At 47.9% G+C, this 27,234-nt stretch overlaps 2 protein-coding genes across 4 annotated transcripts in view; one reads left to right on the top strand and one right to left on the bottom strand.

Annotated features, from left to right (window-relative positions):
• COL17A1 (collagen type XVII alpha 1 chain) overlaps nt 1–19,970 on the top strand; it is a 57,556-nt gene extending 37,586 nt beyond the window's left edge. For both annotated transcript variants that reach the window (XM_009010232.5, XM_035268993.3), the window contains 28 exons: nt 57–92; nt 674–727; nt 919–954; nt 1,482–1,517; nt 2,190–2,252; nt 3,598–3,633; nt 3,886–3,957; nt 4,946–4,972; nt 5,917–5,952; nt 7,852–7,887; nt 8,130–8,210; nt 9,250–9,285; nt 9,850–9,876; nt 11,743–11,775; nt 11,864–11,938; nt 12,253–12,303; nt 12,803–12,925; nt 13,534–13,671; nt 14,195–14,266; nt 14,644–14,784; nt 15,286–15,375; nt 15,476–15,586; nt 16,052–16,198; nt 16,461–16,847; nt 17,390–17,527; nt 17,794–17,856; nt 17,992–18,072; nt 18,458–19,970. In XM_009010232.5, the coding sequence (XP_009008480.1) occupies nt 57–92; nt 674–727; nt 919–954; nt 1,482–1,517; nt 2,190–2,252; nt 3,598–3,633; nt 3,886–3,957; nt 4,946–4,972; nt 5,917–5,952; nt 7,852–7,887; nt 8,130–8,210; nt 9,250–9,285; nt 9,850–9,876; nt 11,743–11,775; nt 11,864–11,938; nt 12,253–12,303; nt 12,803–12,925; nt 13,534–13,671; nt 14,195–14,266; nt 14,644–14,784; nt 15,286–15,375; nt 15,476–15,586; nt 16,052–16,198; nt 16,461–16,847; nt 17,390–17,527; nt 17,794–17,856; nt 17,992–18,072; nt 18,458–18,510 (2,279 nt within the window). In that variant the 3' untranslated portion in view covers nt 18,511–19,970. The remainder of the gene's footprint in view (nt 1–56; nt 93–673; nt 728–918; nt 955–1,481; nt 1,518–2,189; nt 2,253–3,597; nt 3,634–3,885; nt 3,958–4,945; nt 4,973–5,916; nt 5,953–7,851; nt 7,888–8,129; nt 8,211–9,249; nt 9,286–9,849; nt 9,877–11,742; nt 11,776–11,863; nt 11,939–12,252; nt 12,304–12,802; nt 12,926–13,533; nt 13,672–14,194; nt 14,267–14,643; nt 14,785–15,285; nt 15,376–15,475; nt 15,587–16,051; nt 16,199–16,460; nt 16,848–17,389; nt 17,528–17,793; nt 17,857–17,991; nt 18,073–18,457) is intronic.
• A 1,844-nt stretch (nt 19,971–21,814) lies between these two features.
• The window catches only part of SLK (STE20 like kinase), a 60,975-nt gene continuing 55,555 nt past the window's right edge, over nt 21,815–27,234 (bottom strand). For both annotated transcript variants that reach the window (XM_002756578.6, XM_002756579.6), the window contains one exon: nt 21,815–25,423. In XM_002756578.6, the coding sequence (XP_002756624.1) occupies nt 25,277–25,423 (147 nt within the window). In that variant the 3' untranslated portion in view covers nt 21,815–25,276. The remainder of the gene's footprint in view (nt 25,424–27,234) is intronic.

Here is a 27,234-nt window from a genome sequence, read left to right as displayed (position 1 = left end):
GATATCCCTGCCTGTACCTGCCCCTCTGCTGATCGCTGTCTCGTCCTCCTTCTCAGGTTCCAGCGGCTCTCCTGGCCCACAGGGACCCCCAGGTCAGTGTGCTGCTTCTTGTAAATAGGTTCTGTTTCTGGAGCAAAGGTGGCAATGTTAAAAGGAAAACCAAATATTTTTAATTAAGCAAAAGAAGCAGTTATAAATCTAGCCTCTTAAAGATACAGAATTCAAATCTGCATATGTGTCCCCTCCGGCAGAGGTTGGGCTCCCTGATGGGTCCTGTCCAGATCCCTTCTGACCTGGCTTTGGGCCTGAGACCCTCCAGCAGCTTCAGCAGTGGAAGTCCCCATCCTGCCTTCATCTGAGCAAGCACCTGCCTCGGTCTCGTCCCCTATGGGCCACAGAGCTTGTCCTGCTATCTTGAGAATCTTGAGCTATGGCCAGTGCCTCTGTCAAGGCTCTACAGTGTGTTCCAATGCCTGTTCATCATCAGGGGCAAGGAACCTGGGCCAAAATGACTTAGCAAGGACTTGGGAAGGAGTCCATGGGAAGCATCCTTTGACTTTCACTTTAGGGTGTGTGCACGTGTGTGCCTGTATGTGCATGTGTGTGTATACATGTCTAATCATTCCAAAGCTAGGGATACTCATCTGTGTGTATGGTTTCTTCTGCCGGGCAGGTCCTGTAGGTCTCCAAGGGCTCCAAGGTGAAGTGGGACTTCCTGGTATCAAAGGTAAGCTGAAGGGAGATCTGGAAGGGACAGTGAGGATCTGATGGACACAGCCCACAGCCTATGCAGGCCGACAAGTGTCAGAGGGGAAGGCAAAGTCAAGATTGGGGGAGCCCGTCTTCAGAGACAGATATTGCCTCTTCCTGGTTGTCCCCTGCAGGGCATTTTATGCCAAGGTGTCCATTTCCTTTTAGGTGACAAAGGACCGATGGGACCACCAGGACCTAAAGGTACGTCACTCACTGCTGCTTGGTCATTACTAGGGCCTGCCTTACTCCTAGAAGCTCAGATGGGACCCTTACTGCAGGGTCAGAGGGTGCACAGGACCTTGGCTTCAGACCCTGGAATGAGAGGGATCCAATATCTCATTCTAATTCAACCTCTCAGATAGGGAAACTGAGGCACAAAGAGGGGAAACCAAGCACTAACATCACATTAAGTTCTGAGGTGGTGAGTGACTCTCAAGGTGGTAAGCATATAGCATTCCAAGGCATCTGTCCTCTTGTGTCCATAGCACCGATTTGCAATATCAGGGGCTGGGGGCTCAGTTTGTGGGTGGGTCCTGACTCTGCCAAAGATCAGATGTGCTCCTTCGGCTGCTTTAAGGCTGCATTAATGCTGTGTCCTCACCAACATCCGCTGGCAGGAGTTCACAGATACAGTGAGGACTATCCTGCAGCTGGGGACCCCGTTATTGGGTGAAATTGTTTTCTTTGCTCACAACAGTGGTTTTTGCCCCTCCCCCTTGTTTATTTAGGTGACCAGGGTGAGAAAGGACCTCGAGGTCTCACAGGTCAGTCTGTCATGAAAATCTACTTTAATCCGTCCGTGACTTTTGCAAATCCATCAGTCACTAGGTTGGAAAAAATCCAGAAGTGTGAGACAAAATCTGTTTAAAACCCTTCAGGGAACTTGTAATCTAGAAAAAAAAAAAAAAAAAAAAAACACAAGACAAGAGAAAATAAAGCCTGGAATGGAGGACAAGGAGGTATCCAAATGTATAGTCCAAACAATAAATGTTTGGAGCCAAAAAAGAAAATATAGAGTTGTCTCTGATTCTTTTGGGGAACACAGCTGAGGAAATTAAGCTCTTCCCAAAGCAGCAGGAAGTTTGCACCACTAGTATCCTCTCAACCACTGACCTCCTGCCTACTGGCAGGATTAAAAAGGAAATTGATAATAATAAGGCTGTGACTCAAAGCGTGGTTTTCAGTTTTCAAGGAAATACTCATGCGCATGCCCATGGTTCTGATTAGGTGTGGTTTCTGGGTTAGCCCATGCCACTGCCCAGGGGAGCCAAGCGGCCCTGACCTTGGAAGCAAAGCAAAAGCTGCCTCCTTGACCTCTTCTTGCTAAGGAGGGGCAGGGCTTGGATAGGGGGAAGGTAAAGGAGGGAGCAGACTACCATTGTAGAAACATACACAGCTTGCAAGTGTCCAACCAACTAGTTCTTTGTCCTTTGCAGGCGAGCCTGGCATGAGAGGTTTGCCTGGTGCTGTTGGTGAGCCCGGAGCTAAAGGGGCAATGGGTAAGTGTCCCAAAGGAATGGATGCAGTGAGTTCCCCATTTGAGGGGTCACTACAACCCTGATGAAATCCGTCTTCTAGAGCTGCCTCTCCTGCTCTCTAATCTGCTCACCCCTGGTTGAGTCTCCCTTGACCAGTCCTTTCTGTGTCTGGGCATCCTTTCTGGTGCTCAGAGAGCTGCAGGTACCTCTGTGGGTTTCCTTCCTCTTTGGGAGAGGCCTTGGAGGGCATGACCCATTCACCTAAGAGCTGGCTGTGAGCTCCCCACTCCCTGGGGAAGACAGTGTTGAAGTCCTTAGGAACTTCAAGTGTTCCAGGAATCCCAGGGCTAGTCTCATGGCCAAATCCAGACTTTAACCCTTTTGCTGACCTTTACTGAGGTGCCTGTCAGCCTGGCTGCAGAAACTGACCAAGAATCTCAGAGGTAGCTGGTTGCAGTGATTCACACCTGAAATCCCAGGGACTCAGGAGGATCACTTGAACCCAGGAGTTGGAGGCTGCAGTGAGCTATGATTATACCACTGCACTATAGTCTGTGTGACAGAACAAGAATCCATTTCTCAAAAAAAAAAAAAAAAAAAGGAAAGCCAGTGTTGAGTATCAAACTCGAGAAGGGTTTAAGCCCCACCTGTAGAGATGTAGCATCTTCACTCTCGTTCACTTACCCAGCTGTTAGTGCTGACACCATGCTAGGCAAGTAAGATGCTTTACATGCCTCAAGGGGAGATAAGGCTTACATGAGGTGACAAGTGTCATACAAGGTACAGAGCACTGTGAGGATACAGTCAAAGGAGAAATTTCTTCCAACAGGAATGATGGAGGAAGGGGCATTATAGGTGGTTCCAACAAGTTAGAAAGATGTTAATCATGACCAGTTTGGAAAATTCCATGCAGGGATGATGGCACAAGCAGGGAAAGACAAAGAAATGGGAAAGAGCAAGACATGGTCCCAGAAGGCCACTGTTTCGGATAGAGGTTACAATAACACCTAGAGCAGAGGAGACAAGGATATGGAGGACCTTGACTTCCAGGCCTTCAAGTAAATGCAACAAGCAGTGAGCATAGAGGCTCAATGTCATGAAAATCTACTTTAATCCATCCATGACTTTGAGGTGCAATGGGGAGGCACTGAACAATTCTCAACAGGAAAAGAGACTATTGCTGGTTTAGGAGAAGAGGCAGGGAGAGTACTGTATCCAGAGAGTGTGACAGACAGGGCTGTCCCATGACTAATGGCTATGTGGATTCCTGGGAGACAATGGGCTTCAAGGCCACTGGAGCAGGAGAGGGAGGAATCACAGAAGTCACTCCAGGAGCAACTGACAGACCTTGCTTCTACTTTACCAGGTCCTGCTGGCCCAGATGGACACCAAGGCCCAAGAGGTTGGTCACTGATCTGCTGCCTCCAGCCTCACTCCCATCACAGCCCATGTCCCAGCATGCAGCTCCCAGTCCCCTTAACTATAGTGCCAGAGGAGCGTATGGCATGGCATGTACAAATGTGCAGTGTGCAGTTCTGTTCCCCTTCTCCTTTCTACCTGCCAGCAAGTCAATTAGGAAAACCCTATTAGCTCAGATGTGATGACCAGTTTAGTCTTCCTAAAAGTAAACCGTTCCACGTTGGCCATTCTCTAGGTGAACAAGGTCTTACAGGGATGCCTGGAATCCGTGGCCCACCAGGACCTTCTGGAGACCCAGGAAAGCCAGGTAACAGAGCAGGAAGAGGGGCCATGGCCCTGCTTAATGTGTGTGTGCTTTGCGTGTGTGGGTGTAGGCATGTGTGTGTGTTTGTGTGTGCATGCACAGGTGTGTGGGTTGTGGGGGACAGGGTATATGTGCATGGTGTGTGTGTGCATGCATGTTTGCACAAATGCACCTGTGTGTGCCTTATCCCATTTTCCTCCAGCAGCTCAGCAGGGAACTGCCATAGTGTTAGGTGGTTTTGTGTGCAGTGGCTATAGGCCCTGGTACCTCTGTTAACTAAGACTGGCAATTCAGAAGAGTGAGATTAACAGCTGAATACAAGGAGTTCTAGCAAGGGGGAAGGACACTCTTAAAATTGCAGACTTGAAGGTCACCTCACTATCTTGCTCCTCTGAGCCCTTCCCCTGTTGTCCTTCTCTCCTGGGGCTGTACCTGGACCCCCACCAACACCCACCAGGCTAAGGAGAAAGCCATTGTTAGAGTCTCCACCTAGAGCAAAGAGCAAATTCTCAGGGCTGCAGGAAGAACAAATGAAAACCAGCTAAGAAAGCTGTGTGGTCAAGGTGGGTGGGCATTCATCGGGGCTTCTGAGAGTAGGGGCCCCCTCAGCCTCCTTTGGTGGGTGCCCAGACAGGAGACATAGAAAGGGAGCCTGGGGCAGCATTAGGGTCCATGAGTGTTGAGCATTCTGGGCTCATGGCTCAGAATGGGTTTGTGAACCTCAGATTCCGAAAAGGTTTGTGAACCCAAAAGGCTCAGAACCATTGCCTGAGAAAGCAGTGGGTCGTTTCACTGCAAAGCCAAAAGCCCACTGCTCTCCATTCAGAGCTGAGAGGGCCATGGAGGCTGGCTGCCCCGGCATGAGGCATGTCCTCCTGTACCCACTGACCCCTCCACTGCAATGTCCACCGGTTTCTGCCGGCATGGGTGTGGCTACCAGGGCCGGCCTCAACCCTTCAACTTTTCCCCACCTGTGTCTGATTTTCTGCAGGTCTCACAGGACCCCAGGGACCTCAGGGTAAGTCACTGAATCACTCCCACCTGCTGCCTGTCACCTGCTCCTGGGGTAGCTGCTTGGGCCAGGGTTTTCCTGAAGTCACCAGTTTTCTCTCCTCTGCCAACTCCCTGGCATACACTCCCTTCACTGTGAGCCTTGAGAAGCACCTTAGGAAGGAAAAATAGGCACAGAACAATCTAGAACACCATTCTAGTAAAAATGAGATTAGATTGTGTGCCAATTTTGTCTGCCTATGCCCTGTTCCCCTCGGGTATAGGAATCTGAGAGGAACCCCAAGCCCATAGCAAAGCTCCCGCTAGAGGCCCAAGTTACCCCACTGGCCTGGCAGGGCATGGGTGCTCAGCCTTGTTCAGGAAAGCCCAGTTTCTCTGGAACAGCCTCAGTGTTAAAGCCTGTCCTCTAGTTGGATCATTATGCCCCCATAATGGACAAGCTCACTACACCTATCCCCTAATTTCCTGAAAGAAATTAGGCAAAGATTGGAAATGAAATCAGGCAGCAGGCCCCCCAGTGGTTGAATGCACAGGGACATGCTTCTGATGCCCTCACAGAGGAGTTCAGTGGCTGAAGGCAAGAGGGTATGGCTGCATTGGACACAGGAAGCCCAGCACCTCTCCTGCAGGGGAGAAGGGAGACAGGGGCCGCTCTGCAGGCTCCAGGTGGCTCATAACCCTGAGGGATGGAACCCCCCAAAGCTGAGCCCATGGGCCTCTGCCCACTTCAAGCCAAGCTGTTGCCCCATTTCCCAAAGAGGGACAAGGGCTTAGAACAAGAGGCTCCCCAGGGGTGACTGTCTAGACTAAAGCAGACGGCAAAGCTGGTGGGTTTTAGGGTTTCGATCAGCAGTGTGGCTGTCCTGAGTGACAGTGCACTAGTTACTACCCGAGGGTGTCTGGAATTGCTGGGCCTTCATCATCCTGACTGACTTGTTCTAATCACATCAGGACTTCCTGGTACCCCCGGTCAACCAGGAACAAAAGGTAAGTGAATTTCCAAATGAGATATTCTTTCTTTTCACTGGCCATTTTTATAAAGGAAGGGATGGACTGGAGGGAGGTCTTTCTTTGGCCAGAGCCTGGATCAACAGTGGCATCTAGTGGTTCTGGCAGAGGGCTGTGAGGCTGGGAGCCCAGGGATTTGTGAACAGAGCCCTGAGTCCTCAAGCCCCACCTCTCCCCAAACACCCACCCCACAAACCTGAGCGTTGCTTTCATACTTGGATGTCTCCAGGCCATTGTTGCAGGAGGTTCTGGAAAGGCACTGCTCCCCCCACCCCCACAAAGCCTTTCTATGCACTGTTTTACCTCTAAATACCCCCATTAGTGCTTCATCCCCGTAGCATGTAGGCTTGGTCCCCTCCTAACAAATCTCTTCCCCTGGGGCAGGAACCACCTTTGCCCTTACCATTCACATCAGCCTTGGTGTGAATGGCTACACCAGGCCCTTCCCAAGTGGTGGCTTTAGTACAGGCACAGAGTGTTCAAATGCTACTGAGAGGGCAAGTCAGGGTACTCAGAGGGAGCCCATCCTCAGGGGTCTGACTAGGGCAATGTGGTGATGCCTGTGCTCACAATGACCCTCTTATCCAGTTCTGCCTATCAGCCCCCAACCCTGAGCAAGTTCAGGGATCCAGTCTCAGGGATGGTCTTTCTCTTTCTGTTCCTATGATCCCACCATGCTCCTGAACTTTAACATTCTATGAGCTGTGCTCTGTCACGGCAGTCACTGTCACTCTTGGTAGGACCCTAAAATAACCACTTTCCATAAATGATTTCCAATGACTGGTTGGGCCAAGGAGTTCTTTAGGGCTAAGTAAATATAATTCCAAAATAATGATAGCTGAGTTGATATGTCCCAGGCAGACTGCACTAGGTCCATGGATCTGTTCATGAATGGATGGTACCTTTTGTAAGAGTCTCATAGGTTTTGGAATTTCCTAGGATAACAGAAACCCTCTGTTTTTGAGGGCCTGTGACTTCCTATCCAAGGGGGAGTTCAGACCCTGCCTGGACAACATGCACAAGAGGGGTCATTTTACCTAATGTTGAATTGCATCCCAACAAAACAGACTCAAGTGCTTTCTCCTCTCTGTTCATGAGCCCTGGCTGAAGGATGGTGAGCAGAGACCATCCCTCTGCTTTCCCTTAGGGAGACAGCAATATTCTCCTTTCATGTGTGAATGACTGAATTGCTCACTGAACTTGGGGAAAAGAGGGCCCCTAAAGAATGGTTTCCCCAAGCAAGTTCATGGATTGCCAGTTCTCAGCACTGTATCCGCTCGATAGGTTTGGAAATGTCCTCTTCTGGAAAGGCCTCCACACACTTTCATTTTTAATGCTCTGAGACACAAAGCAGAAAAGAGATCTTGTTAACCTTTATATAACTCAGAGCTTCTCAGACTTAACGCACTGCAGAGCCCTCTTTTTAATCCTGCGCAGCCCCTGCAACTGTCCCACAGAGCACTCTGGGAATCCCGCTTTACCTGGGGCGGGGGAGTCGGGCTCATTGCCTCTGTCCTTTGACCTTTGAGTAATTTTCCCACCTAAGACAATTCCCAGGCGGAGGTGATGGAATGTGGGAGTGTGAAGGACTTTCCAGTCAGCCTCATTCTGGGCTCGCTGAAAGGCAAGCTTTCCACATCCTCAAGTGAAGCCACTTCTCTGAATGAAGATGGATGCTCTGGCCTCTGGGGGCTACAGCTGAGCGATTAGGCTTAATGCATCCTGCATGCTTCCCTTCAGTTCATTAAAATGCCTTTAGTCTGAGGGTGAGAGGCCCAGAAGTGGGTCCCAAATGCAATCAGAAGCCTTGAAAATGGCTTATTGAGCCATTAATTGATCCTCAGAACAACCACTCTCAGCCTCTTCCTCCCTTCCCAGGTGAACCAGGAGCTCCAGGCAAGATTGTGACTTCAGGTAGGCAGGTCCTAGAGGGACCCTCCTTCCTGTCTTTCTTATGCTGGGCACCTACCTTGGCTCTGCGGTGCTCTGGGCAGGATGTGGCAGGGAGCTTTCTGGATCAGTAGAGGGGGAAGGAGGGAAATTCAGCAGTGATGAGAAGAAGAAACGCCAGCCTGCCCACCACAGCCCGGCTCGGGTCCCAGGGCCTCTGAGTGAGAAGGGTAGGGCTCAAGGTTTCATGTGTCTTCTGTTTTCAGAGGGGTCATCGACGCTCACTGTCCCAGGCCCCCCAGGACCTCCTGGAGCCATGGGACCCCCAGGACCTCCAGGTGCCCCAGGTCAGTCTGTTTTCTTGCTTGCCCCAGATCAGCAGTAGGTCTTGGAGGTAGTGATTCCAGCCATATTTGTTCGGATCCTGAAACCCAGGGCAGGAGCGGAACCTGGTAAAGAGAATAAGGAGCTTGACCTGAGAAAGGTAAACTCTTGCATTCTCAGACAATGAGGTAGATCAGTTATCCTACTTCACAGCATAGGAGGCTGATGTGCAATCAGCATTTACAGAAGGGGAAGCCGAGGCTTGGAACAGGTAACTGACTTGCCCAAGTTCCCATGGCCCATAAGCAGCAGGACAAAGGATTTGGCCCAGATCGTTCTACCTCCAGAGCCTGTGGCTGGTTAGAACACCCAGCCCCTGAGCCCTTTGTTTCCTCCTGGAAAACAACTTGACATCCTGCATCCAGGGCAACAAAAATGCCAGGTATCTATTTGAAGAAAATATCCCCAAGTGGGATGGTGACAAAAACACTTCCGAACAAAGTTGTTATAAGATAAAACGTTTATTGAAAGAGCAGGACATTCAATAATGCCTGCTCTGTGGTTGCAACTGTATTTTTATAAGATGCAAAAAAGAAAAAATGCTAGAAGAAAATAAAATGCCCACTAATTGAAGAGTTGTTTCCTACCTTTCCAAAGTGCCTGTTGTTTTCTTATACATATTTTAAATTATTTTACATTTTTATGTGCAAATGAAATACACAACTTATCACAACAAATGCCAGAATGTACCAGCCTTTCCTTCTGACAAGCTCCAGTGAGAAGGAGGGCATGGGGGCATATAGAAGTCCCTAACCATTAAAGGACAGCAGCAGGGAGGGCAGTCCCGCCTGCCCTGGGGTCCTGGTACCTGTCAGAGATGTTCTCACACAGCTGGACCACAGGGCTGGTCTCAAATTGCTTATTGCTCTCAAACAAGGTGGACTCTTTGGGTCTCTGTTCCATGCCTTGGGAAGAATTATGCCAGGTGACTGCCCTTCCTTCAGTTCTTCCTATGACCCTACAGGCATGATTTAGCCTTTTCTTCCCCAACCCCATTTCCAGGCCCTGCCGGCCCAGCTGGTCTCCCAGGACAGCAAGGTAAGTCATGCCCTGCAAGAACGCAGGGCGATGGCCCCAGTCGGAGGACTTCCTCTCAGGGTGGACATGGGCCCCTCTGTTCTAGACGAGGCGTGTTTGGGAAAAGGAGAAGCGGGCCAGGGCTCTTCACTGGGGCCTTGCAAGGCCTCAGCTGCCAGGGAAGACACCTCTTCTCACCCACTTCCATGTTTCTGAGAAGGTGGGGTTCTTGGAAAGGGGATTGAGGCTCCGTGGGCCCCTGGTCAGGGTAAAGTTTGGCTATTTTTACAGACCTCAGGCCTCTTGTAACCAGACCCTGATAATCATACCACTGTCCAGTGATATGTCTCGATAGAGTCAGGGTTAGGAAAAGCTGGTTCAGGTTGTCCTGGGTGTTCTGGCCACTGAAGTCAGCAACCCAACCCTGCCCTGCTCTCTACCAGGCCCCAGCCCCTCTGCTAGGCCCTGCCTGACACCTGGGCTCACTCCCAAGGGAAAGCAGGTGCTGGTCTGCAGGCAGCACCCACCCCAACTCTTATGTCCTCCCATGGCCCTGCCTCATAGCTCTCTGCCTTTTTCCCGCAGGTCCCCAAGGCCCCAGAGGACACCAAGGTACAGTAGAGCTGGCATTAAATGACACCTGGGGTGGGGGGAGGGGTGGCAAAGCTCACCTTCCAAGAGCTTTGAGCTTGTTAGAAAGGCACTTGGTACAAATAAGCAAGAGTAGAGCAAAGTGTCTCTAGGAATGGTTGAGTATGTGCAGGGGTGTAATGCAAGTGTCAGTGTGTGTGCAGGGGTGTAATGCAAGTGTCAGTGTGTGTGCAGGGGTGTAATGCAAGTGTGTCAGTGTGTGTGCAGGGGTGTAATGCAAGTGTCAGTGTGTGTGCAGGGGTGTAATGCAAGTGTGTGTGTGTGCAGAGGTTTAAAGCAAGTGTGTATGTGCAGGGGTGTAAAGCAAGTGTGTGCAGGGGTGTAATGCAAGTGTGTGTGTGTGTGGGTGTAATGCAAGTGTATGTGTGTGTGTGCAGGGGTGTAATGCAAGTGTATGTGTGTGTGTGCGGGGGTGTAATGCAAGTGTATATGTGTGTGCGGGGGTGTAATGCAAATGTCAGTGTGTGTGCAGGGGTGTAATGCAAGTGTGTGTGTGTGCAGGGGGTAATGCAAGTGTGTGTGCAGAGGTTTAAAGCAAGTGTGTATGTGCAGGGGTGTAAAGCAAGTGTGTGCAGGGGTGTAATGCAAGTGTGTGTGTGCGGGGGTGTAATGCAAGTGTCAGTGTGTGTGCAGGGGTGTAATGCAAGTGTGTGTGTGCGGGGGTGTAATGCAAGTGTCAGTGTGCAGGGGTGTAATGCAAGTGTGTGTGTGCGGGGGTGTAATGCAAGTGTGCAGGGGTGTAATGCAAGTGTCAGTGTGTGTGCAGGGGTGTAATGCAAGTGTGTGTGCGGGGGTGTAATGCAAGTGTGCAGGGGTGTAATGCAAGTGTCGGTGTGTGTGCGGGGGTGTAATGCAAGTGTGTGTGTGCGGGGGTGTAATGCAAGTGTCAGTGTGTGTGCAGGGGTGTAATGCAAGTGTGTGTGTGCGGGGGTGTAATGCAAGTGTGCAGGGGTGTAATGCAAGTGTCAGTGTGTGTGCAGGGGTGTAATGCAAGTGTGTGTGTGCGGGGGTGTAATGCAAGTGTGCAGGGGTGTAATGCAAGTGTCAGTGTGTGTGCAGGGGTGTAATGCAAGTGTGTGTGTGCGGGGGTGTAATGCAAGTGTGCAGGGGTGTAATGCAAGTGTCAGTGTGTGTGCAGGGGTGTAATGCAAGTGTGTGTGTGCGGGGGTGTAATGCAAGTGTCAGTGTGTGTGCAGGGGTGTAATGCAAGTGTGTGTGTGCGGGGGTGTAATGCAAGTGTGCAGGGGTGTAATGCAAGTGTCAGTGTGTGTGCAGGGGTGTAATGCAAGTGTGTGTGTGCGGGGGGTGTAATGCAAGTGTGCAGGGGTGTAATGCAAGTGTCAGTGTGTGTGCAGGGGTGTAAAGCAAGTGTGCAGGGGTGTAATGCAAGTGTATGTGTGTGCAGGGGTATAATGTGTGTGTGTGCAGAGGTTTAAAGCAAGTGTGTATGTGCAGGGGTGTAATGCAAGTGTGTGTGTGCAGGGGTGTAAAGCAAGTGTGTGCAGGGGTGCAATGCAAGTGTGTGCAGGGGTGTAAAGCAAGTGTGTGTGTGCAGGGGTGTAAAGCAAGTATGTGTGTGTAGGGGTGTAATGCAAGTGTGTGTGTGCACGAGTGTAGTACATACGTGCAGGGTGTAATGCAAGTGCATGCATGTGCACATGCAGGCAGGGGTGTAGTGCGAGTGTGTTTGTGGGAAGAGGGGGCAACTCTAGGTACTGCCCAAAGGGCAATGCAGCCCCAGCAATCATGGATTTTGGGGAGTCTCTAAGGGGCTGATAGTTGGTGAGAAAAGTGAGACCGAGTGTCCCTCTCTTGGTGTTTCCTCAGGCGAGCAAGGCCTCCCAGGTGTCTCAACCTCAGGTAAGGACTGAGCCCCTTGCCATTCTGGCTCTATCCAGAGCTTCTGCAAACCCTGGCTGACTACACTGTGTGTGTTGTTGGATTCTAGGGTCTGGTTCTCTCGGACTCAACCTTCAGGGACCACCAGGCCCACCTGGCCCCCAGGGACCCAAAGGTGACAAAGGTCAGTGAGGGAGCAGCCAAGGTGGTGAGGAGTGAGGGTGAGCCTGGTGCCCAGAGCCTGAAAAGATGGCAGCAAGTACTTATCAGTGTGAAGTCTTGGGAGAGAGAAGAGGCTGGAGAAAGGAAAGGCCAGAGGGAGGAAGGTATAAGGCCATGGAGATAAAATTTCTGTCCAAGGGAGCTATAGTATTATTACAAAAATGAGGCCAAGAGATATGGGATGATTGTTGAGCCACACACTAATAATTGTGGCTTGGCTTAACCAGGGAAGGCTTCCTGGGGGAGGTGATGCAAACTTCTCATTTTGGATTCCAGGTGATCCAGGTGTCCCAGGGGCTCCTGGCATTCCTGGTGGTGGTCCTGGAGGTAAGAACTTAAAGTGACCAAAGTTCTTTTCCCCTTCCTTCAGCGAAGGCTGATCATTCCAATGAGGATGTTGCTCTGTTCATTCATTCATTTCTCCGTGATCCATTGTTGATTCTTCTCCATGTGCTAGGACCTATGAGCTGCCTTTAAGGAGGTTACATGATACCTAACAATGCAGACACTGCATGATGGAGAACAGACAGACCCTGGGTGCTGGGGAGTTCAGAGAAGGGGGATGCAATGTGGGGGTTCCTTGAGCAGGCTGCAGAAGGAAAGGGCAGTTTGGCCTGGAGCAGCTCCCTCGCTCTGTGCCCCTTTCAGACAGTGGCTGCTACAGGCTCTTCCTTTCCTCTCTTCTTGGGGACCCTTCTTGCCACTATCCTATTTCTTCCCCTGAGGGAGACCCTCCCTCCTCACACCATCAAAGCTATGCCTGAGTCCCTGTTTGTCTGACCCTAGGGTGGAGGAACCGATGCAGGACACTTTCTCTTTCCTGCAGGGGCATCATCAAGTACCATGTACGTGCCAGGCCCGCCAGGCCCCCCTGGGCCCCCTGGGCTTCCAGGCTCCATCAGCAGCTCTGGCCGGGAGATTCAGCAGTACATCTCTGAGTACATGCAGAGTGAGTGGCTGGCCGCGCCAAGCTGTGGGGACAAGAACATGGAGATACAGTCTCTGTGCAAGGGAGCTGTGGTATCATCACAGAAATGAGGCTAAGAGACATGGGATGATGTAGGGCAACGTGTGTGTGTGTGCACACGCGCACATATTGAGGGAGTCTGTGCTGCCAGGCCCAGGTCCTCCCCCTGTGGAGCCAGGCCTACAGGTCCATGAGTTCCCCAACACCAACCTTCTCATAGCTGCCCCCGACACAACCTCACCCTCGACCACACCCTGGGTAGGAGGCCGAGGCAGGCACTCACCCACATGCACGCATATGCTTTCACACCTCACTCTGCACAGGCTCATTTGTCAAATGGGTGGCTGGCTGGAGTCTTGCTGCCCCACAGCCCTCATGGGCCACCTGACCCAACTCAGGCCTCTGCCTCAGTTTCTCCATCTGTAATTATGGGAAGGACAGTGAGGGGAGCCTAGGCTCCCTCCTGGCCCAGCCTTGGGTCCATGTCTGGGGTGTAGCAGGCATGTTATCATGTGTTTTGGGTCATCTCTGTGGGGAGAACATGTCCTCTTGGGGACAGGCTTGACTTTGCTTTGTTCCTTGGTTGGCAGGTGACAGTATTAGATCTTACCTATCTGGAGTTCAGGGTCCGCCAGGCCCACCTGGTCCCCCAGGACCTGTCACCACCATCACAGGCGAGACTTTCGACTATTCAAGGCTGGCAAGCCAAGTTGTGAGCTACTTACAGAGTAAGCCTTTCCCTGCGCCCTGTACCTGGCACCTTCCTCCTGTGGGTTCGCTTTTGCTCCCAGAGCCTCATCTCCTCCTTTGGTGCTTGCTTTGCCCTTCTCTGGAATATGAGTTTTAATTCCGAATTCACAATAATCGGGCCACTGGAATACAGTGTCAACAAGGGTCTGTTCAGATTCAGGGCAGCCATGTTTGGAGAGCCACTGAGTGAGGCTTCCTGTGGTCAACTAATGTGTTCCTCATCATAGGTTCTTCCCACCTGTGCATGAAGGTTGGCAATCATCTCGCAGGCATTAGGCTAAAGCATGTTCTTGAAAGTAAACTGCATTTCTCACCAAAGGGGGGAAAAAAAACCAAAAACATTTGACCTTGTTATGCTTTCAAAATAGCCTCATAATACCCCATTCATCCATTTCCCACAAAGACAAACAGCTCAGTAACCAGGACTTTTGGATTCTGGAAAAATGAAAGTGTTGCTTCAGTACCTGCTAAGCAGGTAACCTGAGGTTTTCTTCCCGACAGCTTCGGGGTACAGCATCAACTTGTCCCCCTCATCCTCCATCTCTTCTGAAGACATCCTGGCTGTGCTGCAGCGTGAGTCACCTGTGAGGGGACCGAGTGTGGGACCATCTTTGCTTTCTCCTGACCTCACTTGTCAGGCAAATCTTGTCCTCATCTGAGCCTTGGAGGGCTGCAAGAGGGAGGCAATCCTTTGGGACAAAGAGCCACTTACTGCTGTGATCTGCTGGCAGAGTCAGCAAACTGGCTGGAAAGGGGACAGGAAATGTCCTCCCAAACCCCCATGCCAGGCAAGCTGGCAGGTGCCCCTGACCACTGTGGGTCTGAGGACCCAGAACTCACAAATGTCATGCAGGAGCTGGTTTGTGTAGGGGAGCCCAGGCTGTGGCTGGACCATGGGTGGGACCCCCTTGGCCTGGGTGGGTCCTGCTAGTGCATCCTCTCCTCTCCAGGGGATGATGTGCGTCAGTACCTACGTCAGTACCTGATGGGCCCTCGGGGTCCGCCGGGGCCACCAGGAGCCAGTGGAGATGGGTCCCTCCTGTCTTTGGACTATGCAAAGCTGAGTAGTCACATTCTCAGCTACATGTCGAGTAAGTGTCTGCAGGAGGGGTGGCTGGGAAGGGCGTGGGATAGCTGGGATGAGGACTCGGCAGGGTGAACTTCCCCATGATCACCCCACTGACCCCCACCTGCCAGACTGGACCAACCCCACCAGTGAGCAGTGCTCAGAGCTGTTCAAACCTGTGAGCCTGGGGCAGGTAAAGAAGCATGGCAAGAAAAGGGGGTTACAGGCACTGTCTTGTGTGAAGTCTACATACAACTCTCTCTCTCTCTCACACACACACACACACACACACACACACACACACTCACAGAAGAATGAAGCACACAGGCACCTTGACCTGCTTCTCCAGCCCCGCAGAGCCCTCCCCTCCTCCCTTGGTGTTCCTCCTCTCTGCCTCTCTTCCTGCCGTATCTCTTCTCTTTCTTGGACCCCACTTTTGTGCAAGCCTCCTCTGTGTCCGACCTCCTCTCTGACAGGTGTTTCCATCTGCCTTCCCCTGCCTGATCTGAATCCATCACATCCCTAGGTTCTGGGATCAGCATTGGGCTTCCTGGTCCCCCAGGGCCACCTGGCTTGCCGGGAACCTCCTATGAGGAGCTCCTCTCCTTGCTACGAGGTAAGGCCCAGCAGGGGACATTTGTCCAAGTGGTTGGGGAGGAAGCAGAGCCCCTTGGCCCAGGCCAGGACTGACTCTGTGCCCTTCCTTGATGTCTCAGGGTCTGAATTCAGAGGCATCATTGGACCCCCAGGTCCCCCGGGGCCACCAGGGATCCCAGGCAATGCGTGGTCCAGCATCAGCATGGAGGACCTCTCCTCTTACTTACAAAGTAGGGCACTGTGGAGTGGGATGGGAGGGCAGGGGATGCAGTCTGGCCTTGGGGGCTTTCTTGGGTTTTAGCAAGGGCAGTCCAAGTACTCCCGGAGCTGGTACAGGGCTCGGATTGGGGTCCTGGAGAGTGCCATATGTTCTGGCGAGGGGGCCTTCAGCTGTAGCAGGGACAGAGATGGGGAGAACTGGCATTCACAGGTGTAGCCCAGTGTGATGAGGGCCAACCTGGGGCTCCACCTCTCAGTGACTGGAGGGCTGAGTTGAATGAGGTTCAGAATTGGGAGTGTGAGGGCCCCAGGAAACAGCAGGCTCTGGGCCTCCTGCTGTTCTCTCCTCCCCTCACCCAGAGGCCCGGCCTTATCCCCTCCTTTCCAGAAAGGGCTCACAGCGCTCCAGCACAGGTTGGGAATTCAGCTTCCTCTGCAGCACGAGCCTGACCTTTCTTCCTCTTCCCTCTGCCCAGCTGTCGGCTTGTCATCCATCCCAGGTCCTCCAGGCCCTCCTGGTCCTCCAGGTCCTCGAGGGCCCCCTGGTGTCTCAGGAGCTCTGGCAACCTACGCAGCTGAAAACAGCGACAGTTTCCGGAGTGAGCTCATCAGCTACCTTACAAGTAGGTGTCCCTGATGGTGATGCCCTACCAGGCACCCCGCAGGCCTTGCTTCTCCCTGTAAGTGGGACAGGGAGGCCACACACGAGAGCCACCAGTGGGGTAAGCCCAGTTTCCTTCCACATCATCTTTCTCCCACTCAGGTACAAGAACCCTGAAGTTCACTTCCAGCCACTCAGGGTAGTTGACACCCTGGGAGAGACTCCCTAACTCTTTCTCTCCACTAAGATCTGAGCTCCCACTCACGCAGCTTCTTACCCTGCAGGTCCTGATGTGCGCAGTTTCATTGTTGGCCCCCCAGGCCCTCCTGGGCCACAGGGACCCCCTGGGAACAGCCGCCACCTGTCCACGGATGCCTCCCACAGTCGGAGCAGCAGCTCCTCACACAGCTCATCCATCAGGCGGGGCAGTTCCTACAGCTCTTCCATGGGCACAGGAGGAGCTGGTGCAGGCTCCCTGGGCACAGGGGGTGCCTTTGGTGCAGCTGCAGGAGACGGGGGGCCCTATGGCACTGACATCGGCCTAGGTGGAGGCTATGGGGCAGCAGCAGAAGACAGCATGTATGGTGGCAATGGCGGACCATTCGGGGCTGACTTTGCTGGAGGTCTGGATTACAATGAGCTGGCTGTGCGGGTATCAGAGAGCATGCAGCGTAAGTGGGGACATTTAGGCCTTGGTGCTGGGGAAGGAGTGTGGGAGCATCTCCAGACTGGCTTGCTTATTTGTGGAGCACCCAGGCTGTGAGGACAGAATCAGACAGGGAGGGACTGGAGAGGACAGGCAGCCCCAGCCTAGTTCTCAGCCCACTCAGCTCACGGAGCCCAAGCTCTGGGACCTGAGCTGTGGGGAACAGAGCATGCTGAGGGCTTTGTACTTTGCTTTCCCAACACCTAACTCGTTCTGGGTCCCAGATGAGTCATAGGGCCATGCTAGTTTTTCTGCTGGGGCTGAGAAGGACGTTGGCTAAGAGTCCCTTCCCTGTGCAGCTTAACAGCATGGTTACTCAGTCAACAAGCCTTTGATGCAGGCCTGCAGCAGGAAGAGACCTGTGTCAGTTGGAGGGCTTCACCCCTGCTGCGGCTTGATCTATTTCAACTGCTTTTGGGCATTAGATACTCGGAGGGCACTGTGTTCCTGCTGAAGAGGGTGCTGGGCAATCCCTGCTTCCTGTGCCCATGCTCTGGTGTTTTACAGGTCAGGGCCTACTGCAAGGGATGGCCTACACTGTCCAGGGCCCACCAGGCCAGCCTGGGCCCCAGGGGCCACCCGGCATCAGCAAGGTCTTCTCTGCCTACAGCAATGTGACCGCAGACCTCATGGACTTCTTCCGAAGTAAGGGCATCCAACTGCTTTTCCAGCACCTGCCTCATTGCATGGGCTCCCACAGGTCTGCTCCAGAAACACCAGTCTCATGAGAAACCTCCAGTTACTAACACTTGAGCCTCAAAATTAGATACATTCTATAAAATTCTGAACCTTGTTTCCTTACATGTCCAAAGTCCATCACTATCTCTCTTGTGTTCCTCTGAACAAATTACTTCATGTCCCAAGCTGCCACACAGTCACTATTCTAAGCCAGTGATTCCCTGCTTTTATAGCTTATGGAGCCATTCAAGGACCCCCTGGGCAAAAAGGAGAGATGGGCACTCCAGGACCTAAAGGTAAGTGGTGGCAGAGAGCCAGTCCCCGGATCCTGTGTAACTCCCACCTCCTACTGAAAAGCAGCTCCTGTGCTGGTGGCACACCGGCTACCTGTGCCCTCAGTCCCCAGAGTTATGCCCCATTTGTCCTTCTAGGTGACAGGGGCCCTGCTGGACCACCAGGTCATCCTGGGCCACCTGGCCCTCGAGGGCACAAGGGAGAAAAAGGAGACAAAGGTAAGTGTTGACTGCTGCATGTTTTGCATGTTCTGGAGAGCTGCAAGGCTGACGCTCAGTAGAAAAGCAGGTGATTTGTTCCAGAGCAAGCCTGAGACATTTTTCAGGCTAATGCCAATTACTCAAGGCAGACCCTGCGGAAAGCAGAATTTGCATAACAATCCTATTCACGGTGAGGAAGAAAAGGAGAGTGCCAAAGCAGGGAGAAAAATGAGAACCAAGCTGATGCTGAAACGGGCAAACGAGTTAAATAAATGGATAGTCTTACAAAAGACTTAACCTTTGAAGCCTTCTTCTCAGTGGTCACGGTGCCATAATTGCCCAAGCTGAGATCCCCACAGGACACAAGATATGTTTAACTTCCTACTGATTTTCTAACTTTCAGGTGACCAAGTCTATGTTGGGCGGAGAAGGAGAAGTATTGCTGTCAAGCCGTGAGCCAGCCGTGGCGGGACAGCTCCTGGACCAGTTCTCATCATGCAGTGGCACTTACGTCATGGCTCTCCAGAGGGTGAAAGCTGGAGTCTGTCAATGTCCTACTGAGACAGCACAGCCAATCTAGCAACACTTGTTGTAGTCTGAACAATATATACATATGGAATTCAGTCAAGGATACACAATCTGAACAGCTTCATGGGTGGACTCTAAGAGTAGTTGCAATGTTTTAGAATGAGACTTACTTCTCTGCTATCTAGATCTGAACTCCTTGGCTTCTTTACTTAGTTCAAGCCCCAGCCTAGGAAAGCTGGGAAAGTTGGGAGTCTTAGAGCTTTGCCTAAATATGAGCCCAGAAAAGGCAGGGTGGGGATGGGGTGCCTTCCTGGAGGTGACACTTAATGGGGTGTGTTCTGGTTACTGTGGCAGGGCTGTGCAGTCAGCTCCTTCCTCCCCTGTTCACTCTGCATTCTCTAGTCAGTTGGCTTGGAAGTGACTCTTGTAACTAAAAAAATTAAGAAATGCACTTCCCCTCTCTGAGTTGGCAGAGTTTCTAATGGTTATCATATATGCATATCACACTCCCATTTGCTTAGAAAGTCTGATTGCAGCTATGACTGTCCATAGGCCCATGCTAGAGTTCATGGATATGTTATACTGAACCAGGCCACAGCAAACAGAAAAAGGGTGAAGGGCAACGGGCAAGGAGGGAAGAATGGGGGGCGGAGTGGGGAAACAATACCTGATGCTGGGGACACAGCCTCAGCTCAAGACCCATCCTCTGTTCTGCACTCAGAAAACGGCACTTGGGGGACTGGGCGCAGCTGGTCTTTGAGCACTTTTTAATGTCTAAAACATTTGTGGTCTATCAGATGAAACTTCATTTCAACTGTAACATTTCCAATTAAAGTTTTTTTTTTTTCTTTTTTACTATCAGGTTTAATATGATTCCTCTGACCAAAGAAAGGTTAAAAAAATATTCTGGGTTAATTAGGTCTGACTATAACACTGTTTACTACAAACATAAGAAACAAACTGGTTGTATTTTGGGACACAGCTTCTGGTATTTCATTCAATCCCTGAGGTCTTTAAAGGCAAATCTTTGATACCTGCAACTATGAACTCAATCTGGAGATATTACAAAGCATATGCAAGTTTTCCCTAAGCATAAGTTATTTCGTGTAAACATGCAACAAATGAGCAACAAGATTATTTGCAATTAGGTAATGCTTTATCCTCGGCGATGGAATTATGATTGTGGGGCAAGTAATATATGAAATATCAAAACTATTAACAGAAAAATGTACACATCTCAAATGTCTCAAATAAATGCATAGTAAAATCAGACACTCCAATTCAGAAGAGACTATATTGGCCACTTTGTGAATTTGTTGTAAGTTATAACTCTCAAATTGCTGGACAATTAAAAATGGAATTAAATTACATCTACTTCTACACCGTTACTCTTCTAAAAAGACTGTTTATTTTCCCTAAGGTCTCTGCCAAGTATCTCATATTATTAAAAAAAAACCCACACCAGTAACTTCCTCTGTATCAGACAACTGCTAGCAGCAACAACCAGTCAAGCACTACACACTCTACATGGTCTCTTTGCCTTTTGCATCATATCCTAATAGTTGCCCGCTATCAGTCAATGAGAATTTTTTTAAAAATGAGGCTGGGTGTAGCAGCTCATGCCTGTAATCCCAGGACTTTGAGAGGCTGAGGCGGGCCGAATGCTTGAGCCCAGGAGTTGGGAGACCAGTCTGGGCAACATGGCGAAACCCTGTCTCTACTAAAAATACAAAATAATTACCTGGTGTGGTGGCGGGTACCTGTAATCCCAGCTACTGGGGAGGCTGAGATAGGAGAATCACTTGAACACGGGAGCTGAAGGTGGCATTGAGCCAAGATCTCACCACAGCACTCCAGCCGGCATACTACATCTCAAAAAATAAAATAAAAATAAAAATGAGTTCATACAGCCTCCAGATTTCAAACAACTGGAGTTTTACTGTCTAATGAAAACTACTGTGTATAATAAAGGAATACAATGTGCCTTTTGAAGAATTTTTTTCAAAAGAATTAAGTAGTTTTACCCAAAGGCTGATTTTTTTTACTTTTTAGTTGTAGTTTTTATTAAAAGTAATTTCCTAGCCAGGCGCTGTGGCTCATGCCTGTAATCCCAGCTCTTTGGGAGGCTGAGGTGGGTGGATCACAAGGTCAAGAGATGGAGACCATACTGGCCAACATGGTGAAACCCCGTCTCTACTAAAAATACAAACATTAGCTGGGCATGGTGGCATGCACCTACAATCCCAGCTACTCGGGAGGCTGAGGTAAGAGAATGGCTTGAACCTGCCTGCCAGCCTCCTGAGTAGCTGGGATTATAGGTGCATGTGAGCCAAGATTGCACCACTGCACTCCAGCCTGGTGACAGAGCACGACTCCGTCTCAAAAAACTAAAAATAAAAAAAAACTTCCAAAAAAAGGGGGAGATGTTTTGACCCTTTTAAAAAAGTAGCTTTAGGGGCTCAAGTACTATATCCTCTTTAATAGTGATCCTTCTGTTGATTGATCAGACATAGCAGTTTTCCCTTGTTACTAGATTTACCTTACTAGGATACCCAAAGTCTTCATAAAGTTTTATGCTCAAGTAAAATAGGGTACAAGTCCAAACTTACTACCTTCTCTGGACAAAACTCAGAAAGAGGATGGGCAGATATGAGGTTATGTCCTCAGCTAGATGGCAATGGATCTGAGCATCTTTTGTTTCTTTTTTTTTTTTAATTCAAGAATGAGTTCGATAGTTCGTAATGCTCCCTGATTAGAAAATGACACTCCATGCCTCCCTCCAGCTGGACACATGCCAAGTGATGCTGGCTAGTGTCTACTGAATCTTGCATGAATGTTAATAATGACGAAGAGATTATTTTAGCCAAAGTGAGGTCATATGATTTGCGAAATACTTAGTGAGAAAAATCATCCAACCCAAGGGGGGAAAGAAATTTAAAACATACACATATAAACATAGACTGATAGAAGTATTTTAAGCACCTCCCAAAGGAGGGGTTTGCATGCTGAAAGACATCCCCCAGCAAGTTACAGCTAAAAACTCGATTTGTGAGTGTGTGCTTCCGTGTGTGCTGTGGACTACAGACAGCTAGGAATAAATACTATGTCCGGAAGGTCAGAAGACCTGGAGGACTGCAAGTTTTACAATATAACTAGGACCAACAACTGCAGAGTGTTCTCAGGCAGGACACTCCAGTTTCAAAGATTCTCAATAAAAGACTGCTTCCCAAAATTGATTAAGAAATAACTTTATTTTTCATGTGTCAATCCCATGATTGAAAAGACATGTTGCTCCCAAGTAGACAAGAGGCATAATCTGAAACAAAATTTCTGAAAATTTAGCTTATGAACTCATTACACTGCAAACCAGAGGAGGAACACAAAAAGCTGCAGCCAACATTTAAACCTGGCAAACACTCTACACCAAGATTAGTAGCAGGAATGTTAAAGCTTTATCAAAACCATGTCAGCAACAGAACAGCAACCATACAGCCATTAACTGTTGTGCCTTCAACTTAAGAAAAGCATTTAAAGTATCACCCCATTTCTTATAAAAATCATTTCTCAGAAAAGAATTGTTCACGAAAAGACTATTAGAACTGGAACACTCTTTTTTCACTTCAGTTCTAGATTTTCTTTAATTAACAATATCTCTAGTTAATACTTGGATAGAATTTGGCTTCCCAGAAGAGTCTTTGTCATTTAAGCACAGTGTGGAATGGGAAAAGTGTGTAGTTACAAGGAAACTGGAAGAGTACAAAAAATAGTCGCTTCTGAAACTTGCTGATGCTCAAGAAATCAGAGACCCTCATTAAAGTGGGTCTCATATGCCTGAGAGCTTTGTGCTTGAGGAAATATGACTTAGAGGTAGCTCTGGTTCTGGTTTATATTTAATTACAATTTGCTGTATACTGTCACAAGAGAGTTCTAATATTTTCAGCAAAGTAAAAGCACTCAACATTTTTTTCTTACCCACCCTATAGCTTCCCCACAGAAAAACGTAAGAAAAAGCTTAATGTGACTCCACAGAGAATAGCAGCTAATTCAGCAATTCACACCCTATGGTTGTTGACAGGAGGAAAGGTGGCCGGATGCCCCAAGATCTAGGAGCTGGATCTGCAGAAGTGTGCAGGTCTGGTGTGTTCACAAGTCAGGGAAAAGAGGGGAGGTGACTGATGAGGGTGTGTTTCATGGCATATTCTGCCCAGTAATAAAACAACCAAATCAACAGATTTGACTGTACTACTTGATTTCAAAGAAGTCTGTGCCCCTCGCCCACTCCCCACCTAATGCTTCATGCTAGAAAGATAGATCACTATCATCTATTTGTATACAGGACCTCACAAGAGGTGGGCTGGTCTGAGTACTAACAGCATATTTTAGAACAAAACACTTTTTGAAAGGATTTATAAAACTTTAAGTATTAAAATGAGTGCTTTACCTCTACATACGTATCACTGTACATTCCTGCACCCACACGAACATGGTCATATTTGAAAGCGAACTCAAGCACGAACACTGAATCCAAAAGGCAGTTTTAAGGGAGATCCAAGAGTTGCTACCACCTTACCCCAGCGTCAGCCATTCCACTCTCAGCCTCTCTCCTTGAGTCAATATTCTGAATGTCAAGTTGAAAGGAACAGAAAGAATCAAATATTCAGATCAAATTAACAGGCACCACAAACTATTTAGCACAAAGGGTATCAATTAAATGATATTGGAAAAAAAAAGTCTACTGCCTGAAGTATTCATTTTTTAAAAGTCAGTAAACTGAAAATTTCAAAGGAGAAAGTGGTATGAAAATCTTCCTCCCCAATCCCTCTTCAAATAAATCATTAAATACACTGGGCAACATTATACTGTTATTTTTATCATAACAATATAAACAATTTTTATCATCCTCAATATTACTTTATAAAGATATATATTTTAAAAGGCTTTCAAAACATTTTTCAACCCAGCATTTGAGAATAAAGCATTAGGAGTTTTGTATACAGTAACACATTCATGTGATGTGTATGAATTTACAACCATACATAATATGTATATATGTGTATATATTTATATAAAAAACAAACTTGGCCAGAAGTTAAGGCTACCTACAAAGCTGTCCAATTATGCTTGTCAAAACAATTACAAAATTAAAATCGCACATGCATTTTTAAATCATCTAAACCACTGACAAAATAAGGTTCGGCATCCAAAGTTTTCAAATTAACTGCAAGAAAGTGCTACAGACATTTACATTTTCTAAATATGAATCAGTGATACCACAAAGTTACATTTAAATTTTTCACCAGCCTCAAAAGTAATAAAACTAAAAACAAACTTTCACAATTTGGTACCTAGCACTCTTAAGAGCAAATAGGTTGAAAATGGCAGGCAGCAAAGCAAGCATCATTTACAAATGTGCTGTCTCACACAGCAAAGTCCAGTTTATAATACTGTCCGACCTGACATGTGGTTGAAATTCTAAGCCTCATACGGGACTAGGAGTGAACATTTCATTAATAATTATACACATCAGCAACCACATGATAAAGGCTTCCGGCTTTTCCCACTCAAATCAAAGTGAATGATTTAAACATGAAACAAAATAAAACCAAGATGTGAGTAGCCTCATTTCAAGATAAGGAAAAGTAATTTCTGACATTTGCCTAAATATAAAAAAAGTATTCCGAACAAATGCCTCTTTTAAGATTAAGTTCAGAAGACATATTTATAAATATAACTCAGAGCCTGCAGGCCTGTAACAGTTTTAAACAATTTGCTAAGATGGAGAGAAATCATTTAACCAGCTTAGGTATTATTTTAGAAAATAAACAGAGACAGCTAAATCTGTATTCCTTAAATTTCATGAGTTCCACATTTCCAATTTGCAATCTAAAAGCTACCTGTTTTTTTCATCTTTCTAAACTTTGTACATGTATTTTAGGATGAAAATTTCTATCAAATGGCAAGAGAAGCAAAAACTCCAAAACAATAATGTTTAATTCTAAGGATGTTTTTGTCCTCGGTGACCAAAAAGAAAATCCTACTTAGGACTTGACCGAAATTTAGTGTTTTAGGCACTATCTTAAGAAAATTAGCACCCTCAATTATTGGCTTATGCCTAAAAGAGGTAATTCATTTTGACAAATCACTGAAATAATTTTTCTCTTTTAAAAGAGGTTGATCCTATTTAAAGATAAAATATATTCATTTACTGAGTCAATAGCATATTTTGAGCAAATCATAGCTTTTTTATGAGAGCTGATCCACCAAAAGAAAATGATCCCAACTCCCTATAGCAGAGCTTCGACTACAGATTTAGGCATCACTGAGAAGTTAAGTCAGGTAAAGAGGATTTATTAATACTTAGTGATGGAACAGTTTTTCTTAAATAACTTTAAACATTATTTCTCCAACAGTTTTCAGGTAGCAGTGTCTAAAGAACATAATTTTTAAGATTAATATACAAAGTCGCTTTAGGGAATTACTGCAAGATGCTACTTTGGCAACACAGCCTAGCATCTGTCTTAGTTCGTTTTCCCTTCATCTTTGCTTTCAAAAAACAAACCCAAAAAAGAAAAATGCCTAGAAGGTGAGGCAGGTGATTGTCTTCGTGAGCTATCTGATACAGACTGTGGCAGAAGATGAGGGGAACAGAACAACATACTGAAAAAGCCAAACCCAAGCACAGATGTTTCCATTGTTATGATCCGGTGGAATGCAAGCTAGGAATGGGATAAAATTTGGAAATCCGGCTCTGTGTTGATGGGTTAAGGCATTCAGACTCCCCAGTCATTTTAAAGAACACTTCCTGTTCCTGTAGTTTCCTGGCAAACTCTTCTTCCAGTGTCTTAAAAACAAAGGGAAAAAGAAGTTGTTATGTGCTGGTATTACATATAGAACTTATGCTGACAGCCAAGATAAAACTACTTGTCCAAAACACTTTCTTTGTGTATTACAAGAAGAAGAAATGCTTACTTAACTTTTTAAGATCATAAGCTTTCCACAGCCCTATATGCAAGTCCAGCTTGGCCATATAAATGGACAATTTGGGTCCATTATTTACCTTCTCTGTATTAGAGAACCACTTAATTCTTCTGTAAAAACAGGGACAATTTGCTATGTGAAGACTAAATGTGATAATGATGTACTTACACTCACTATGCACTCCAATCAATGGTACATATTATTAACCATTATGTTTCTCCCACATGGCACTTACCCCTGCCTACTTGCTACTTTAGTTACGATGCGCCTGTTTTCTCTTTCACACTAGACTATAATATAAGCTACTTAAAGGCACAATCTAAACCAGAATCATTTTTACCCCCATAATACAGAGCAAAAACTAAGTGCTTGAGAAATATCAGAGGCACTGTTGTGATGTGTCTGTGCCCCTAAACCCATATAAAAACCTAATCCCCAACGTGAGGGTACTATTGATAGAAGGTGGGGCCCTCCAGATGGGATTAGTGCCTTCATGAGGGGCTAAAGAGAGTTCTTGCACCAGGCGAGGACACAGTGAGAAGTAGGCAGTCTGTAACCCAAATGGTGGCCCCTACCAGAGCCTGACTTTGGCACCCTGCTCTCAGACTCCCCAGCCTCCGTTTATGGCATCTTGTTACAGGTATCAATGGCTTTGCAGACAACTGATTCAGGGATAAGTGGTGCTGTAGAAGTACAAAGCACAGGAAAAGAAGGAAGGATATAGGAGGGGTTCTCAGAAGAGGTGAAACATGAGCTTTGTGTTGAAGGAAAGATAAGAATTTGATAGGTAGGATGGGGAAGGCAGGCCAGACAGACGGAGACAAAACATGGCACAAAGGCAGGAAGCCGAAGAGCTGGTGTGAGGAGTAGTGATTACACCCAAGGCTAGAACGTGGACTAGGAACAAAGTGGCTAGTGGGAAAGGAAGCTAGAAAGGGTGACTGTGACCAGGTGTGGCACTATGAAGGCTTCACAGTCAACTAAGGCATTCATTTACATTTTGCTCTGATGGAACCGAAGATTTATCAACAGCACTGTGACAGTGTCAGAGATGTTCTTGAGGATAAATCCTCTGGCCATGGCAGGCAAGTGGGAAGAAAGGAAAGGGAACTGGAAACTAAAAGGTGTATTACAACATTCCTGAACAATGTAAGCAAGCAGGATAGCAGTGAGAAAGAAAGGAGACACGTTATGAAGAGGCCAAATTAGTTGGCATCTGACTGAAAGTTGGGTGTAACAGAAATTAAAAACAATTGTGGTTTTAGCATAGATGTCAATTAAGAAAACAGCAATGTAGAGAAGAACATCAGACAGTGAGTGGGAGTACAGCGAGCAGGGAAATGTGAGAGGAAGATGAAGGAATAGGATGCTGAGTTTGATTTTATGTCCACTGAGTTTATAGCCTTTAGTCAACAATGAACAGGTATGTAGTCATCTGTACAATGTGCCCGGAACTGTTCCAGAAACTGGGCATACATCAATAAATGAAGCAATCATGGTGCTGCCTTTAAGGAGTTTATATTCTCACAAGAGGAGACGATAAACAAATGTGTCTGGTGGCGATGAATTGTTAGAAAGAAAAACAAAGAAAGGAGAGCAGGTACAGAATGTCTGGGGTTGAGTATAGGTGCTACTGATATACAGTGACCAAATAAAAGAACCGCCAGGCGGAGA

The sequence above is a fragment of the Callithrix jacchus genome, chromosome 12 (genome assembly GCF_049354715.1).
Source record: "Callithrix jacchus isolate 240 chromosome 12, calJac240_pri, whole genome shotgun sequence".
In the NCBI taxonomy this organism is placed as follows: Eukaryota; Metazoa; Chordata; class Mammalia; order Primates; family Cebidae; genus Callithrix; species Callithrix jacchus.
This window is presented reverse-complemented; position numbering and strand designations above follow the sequence as displayed.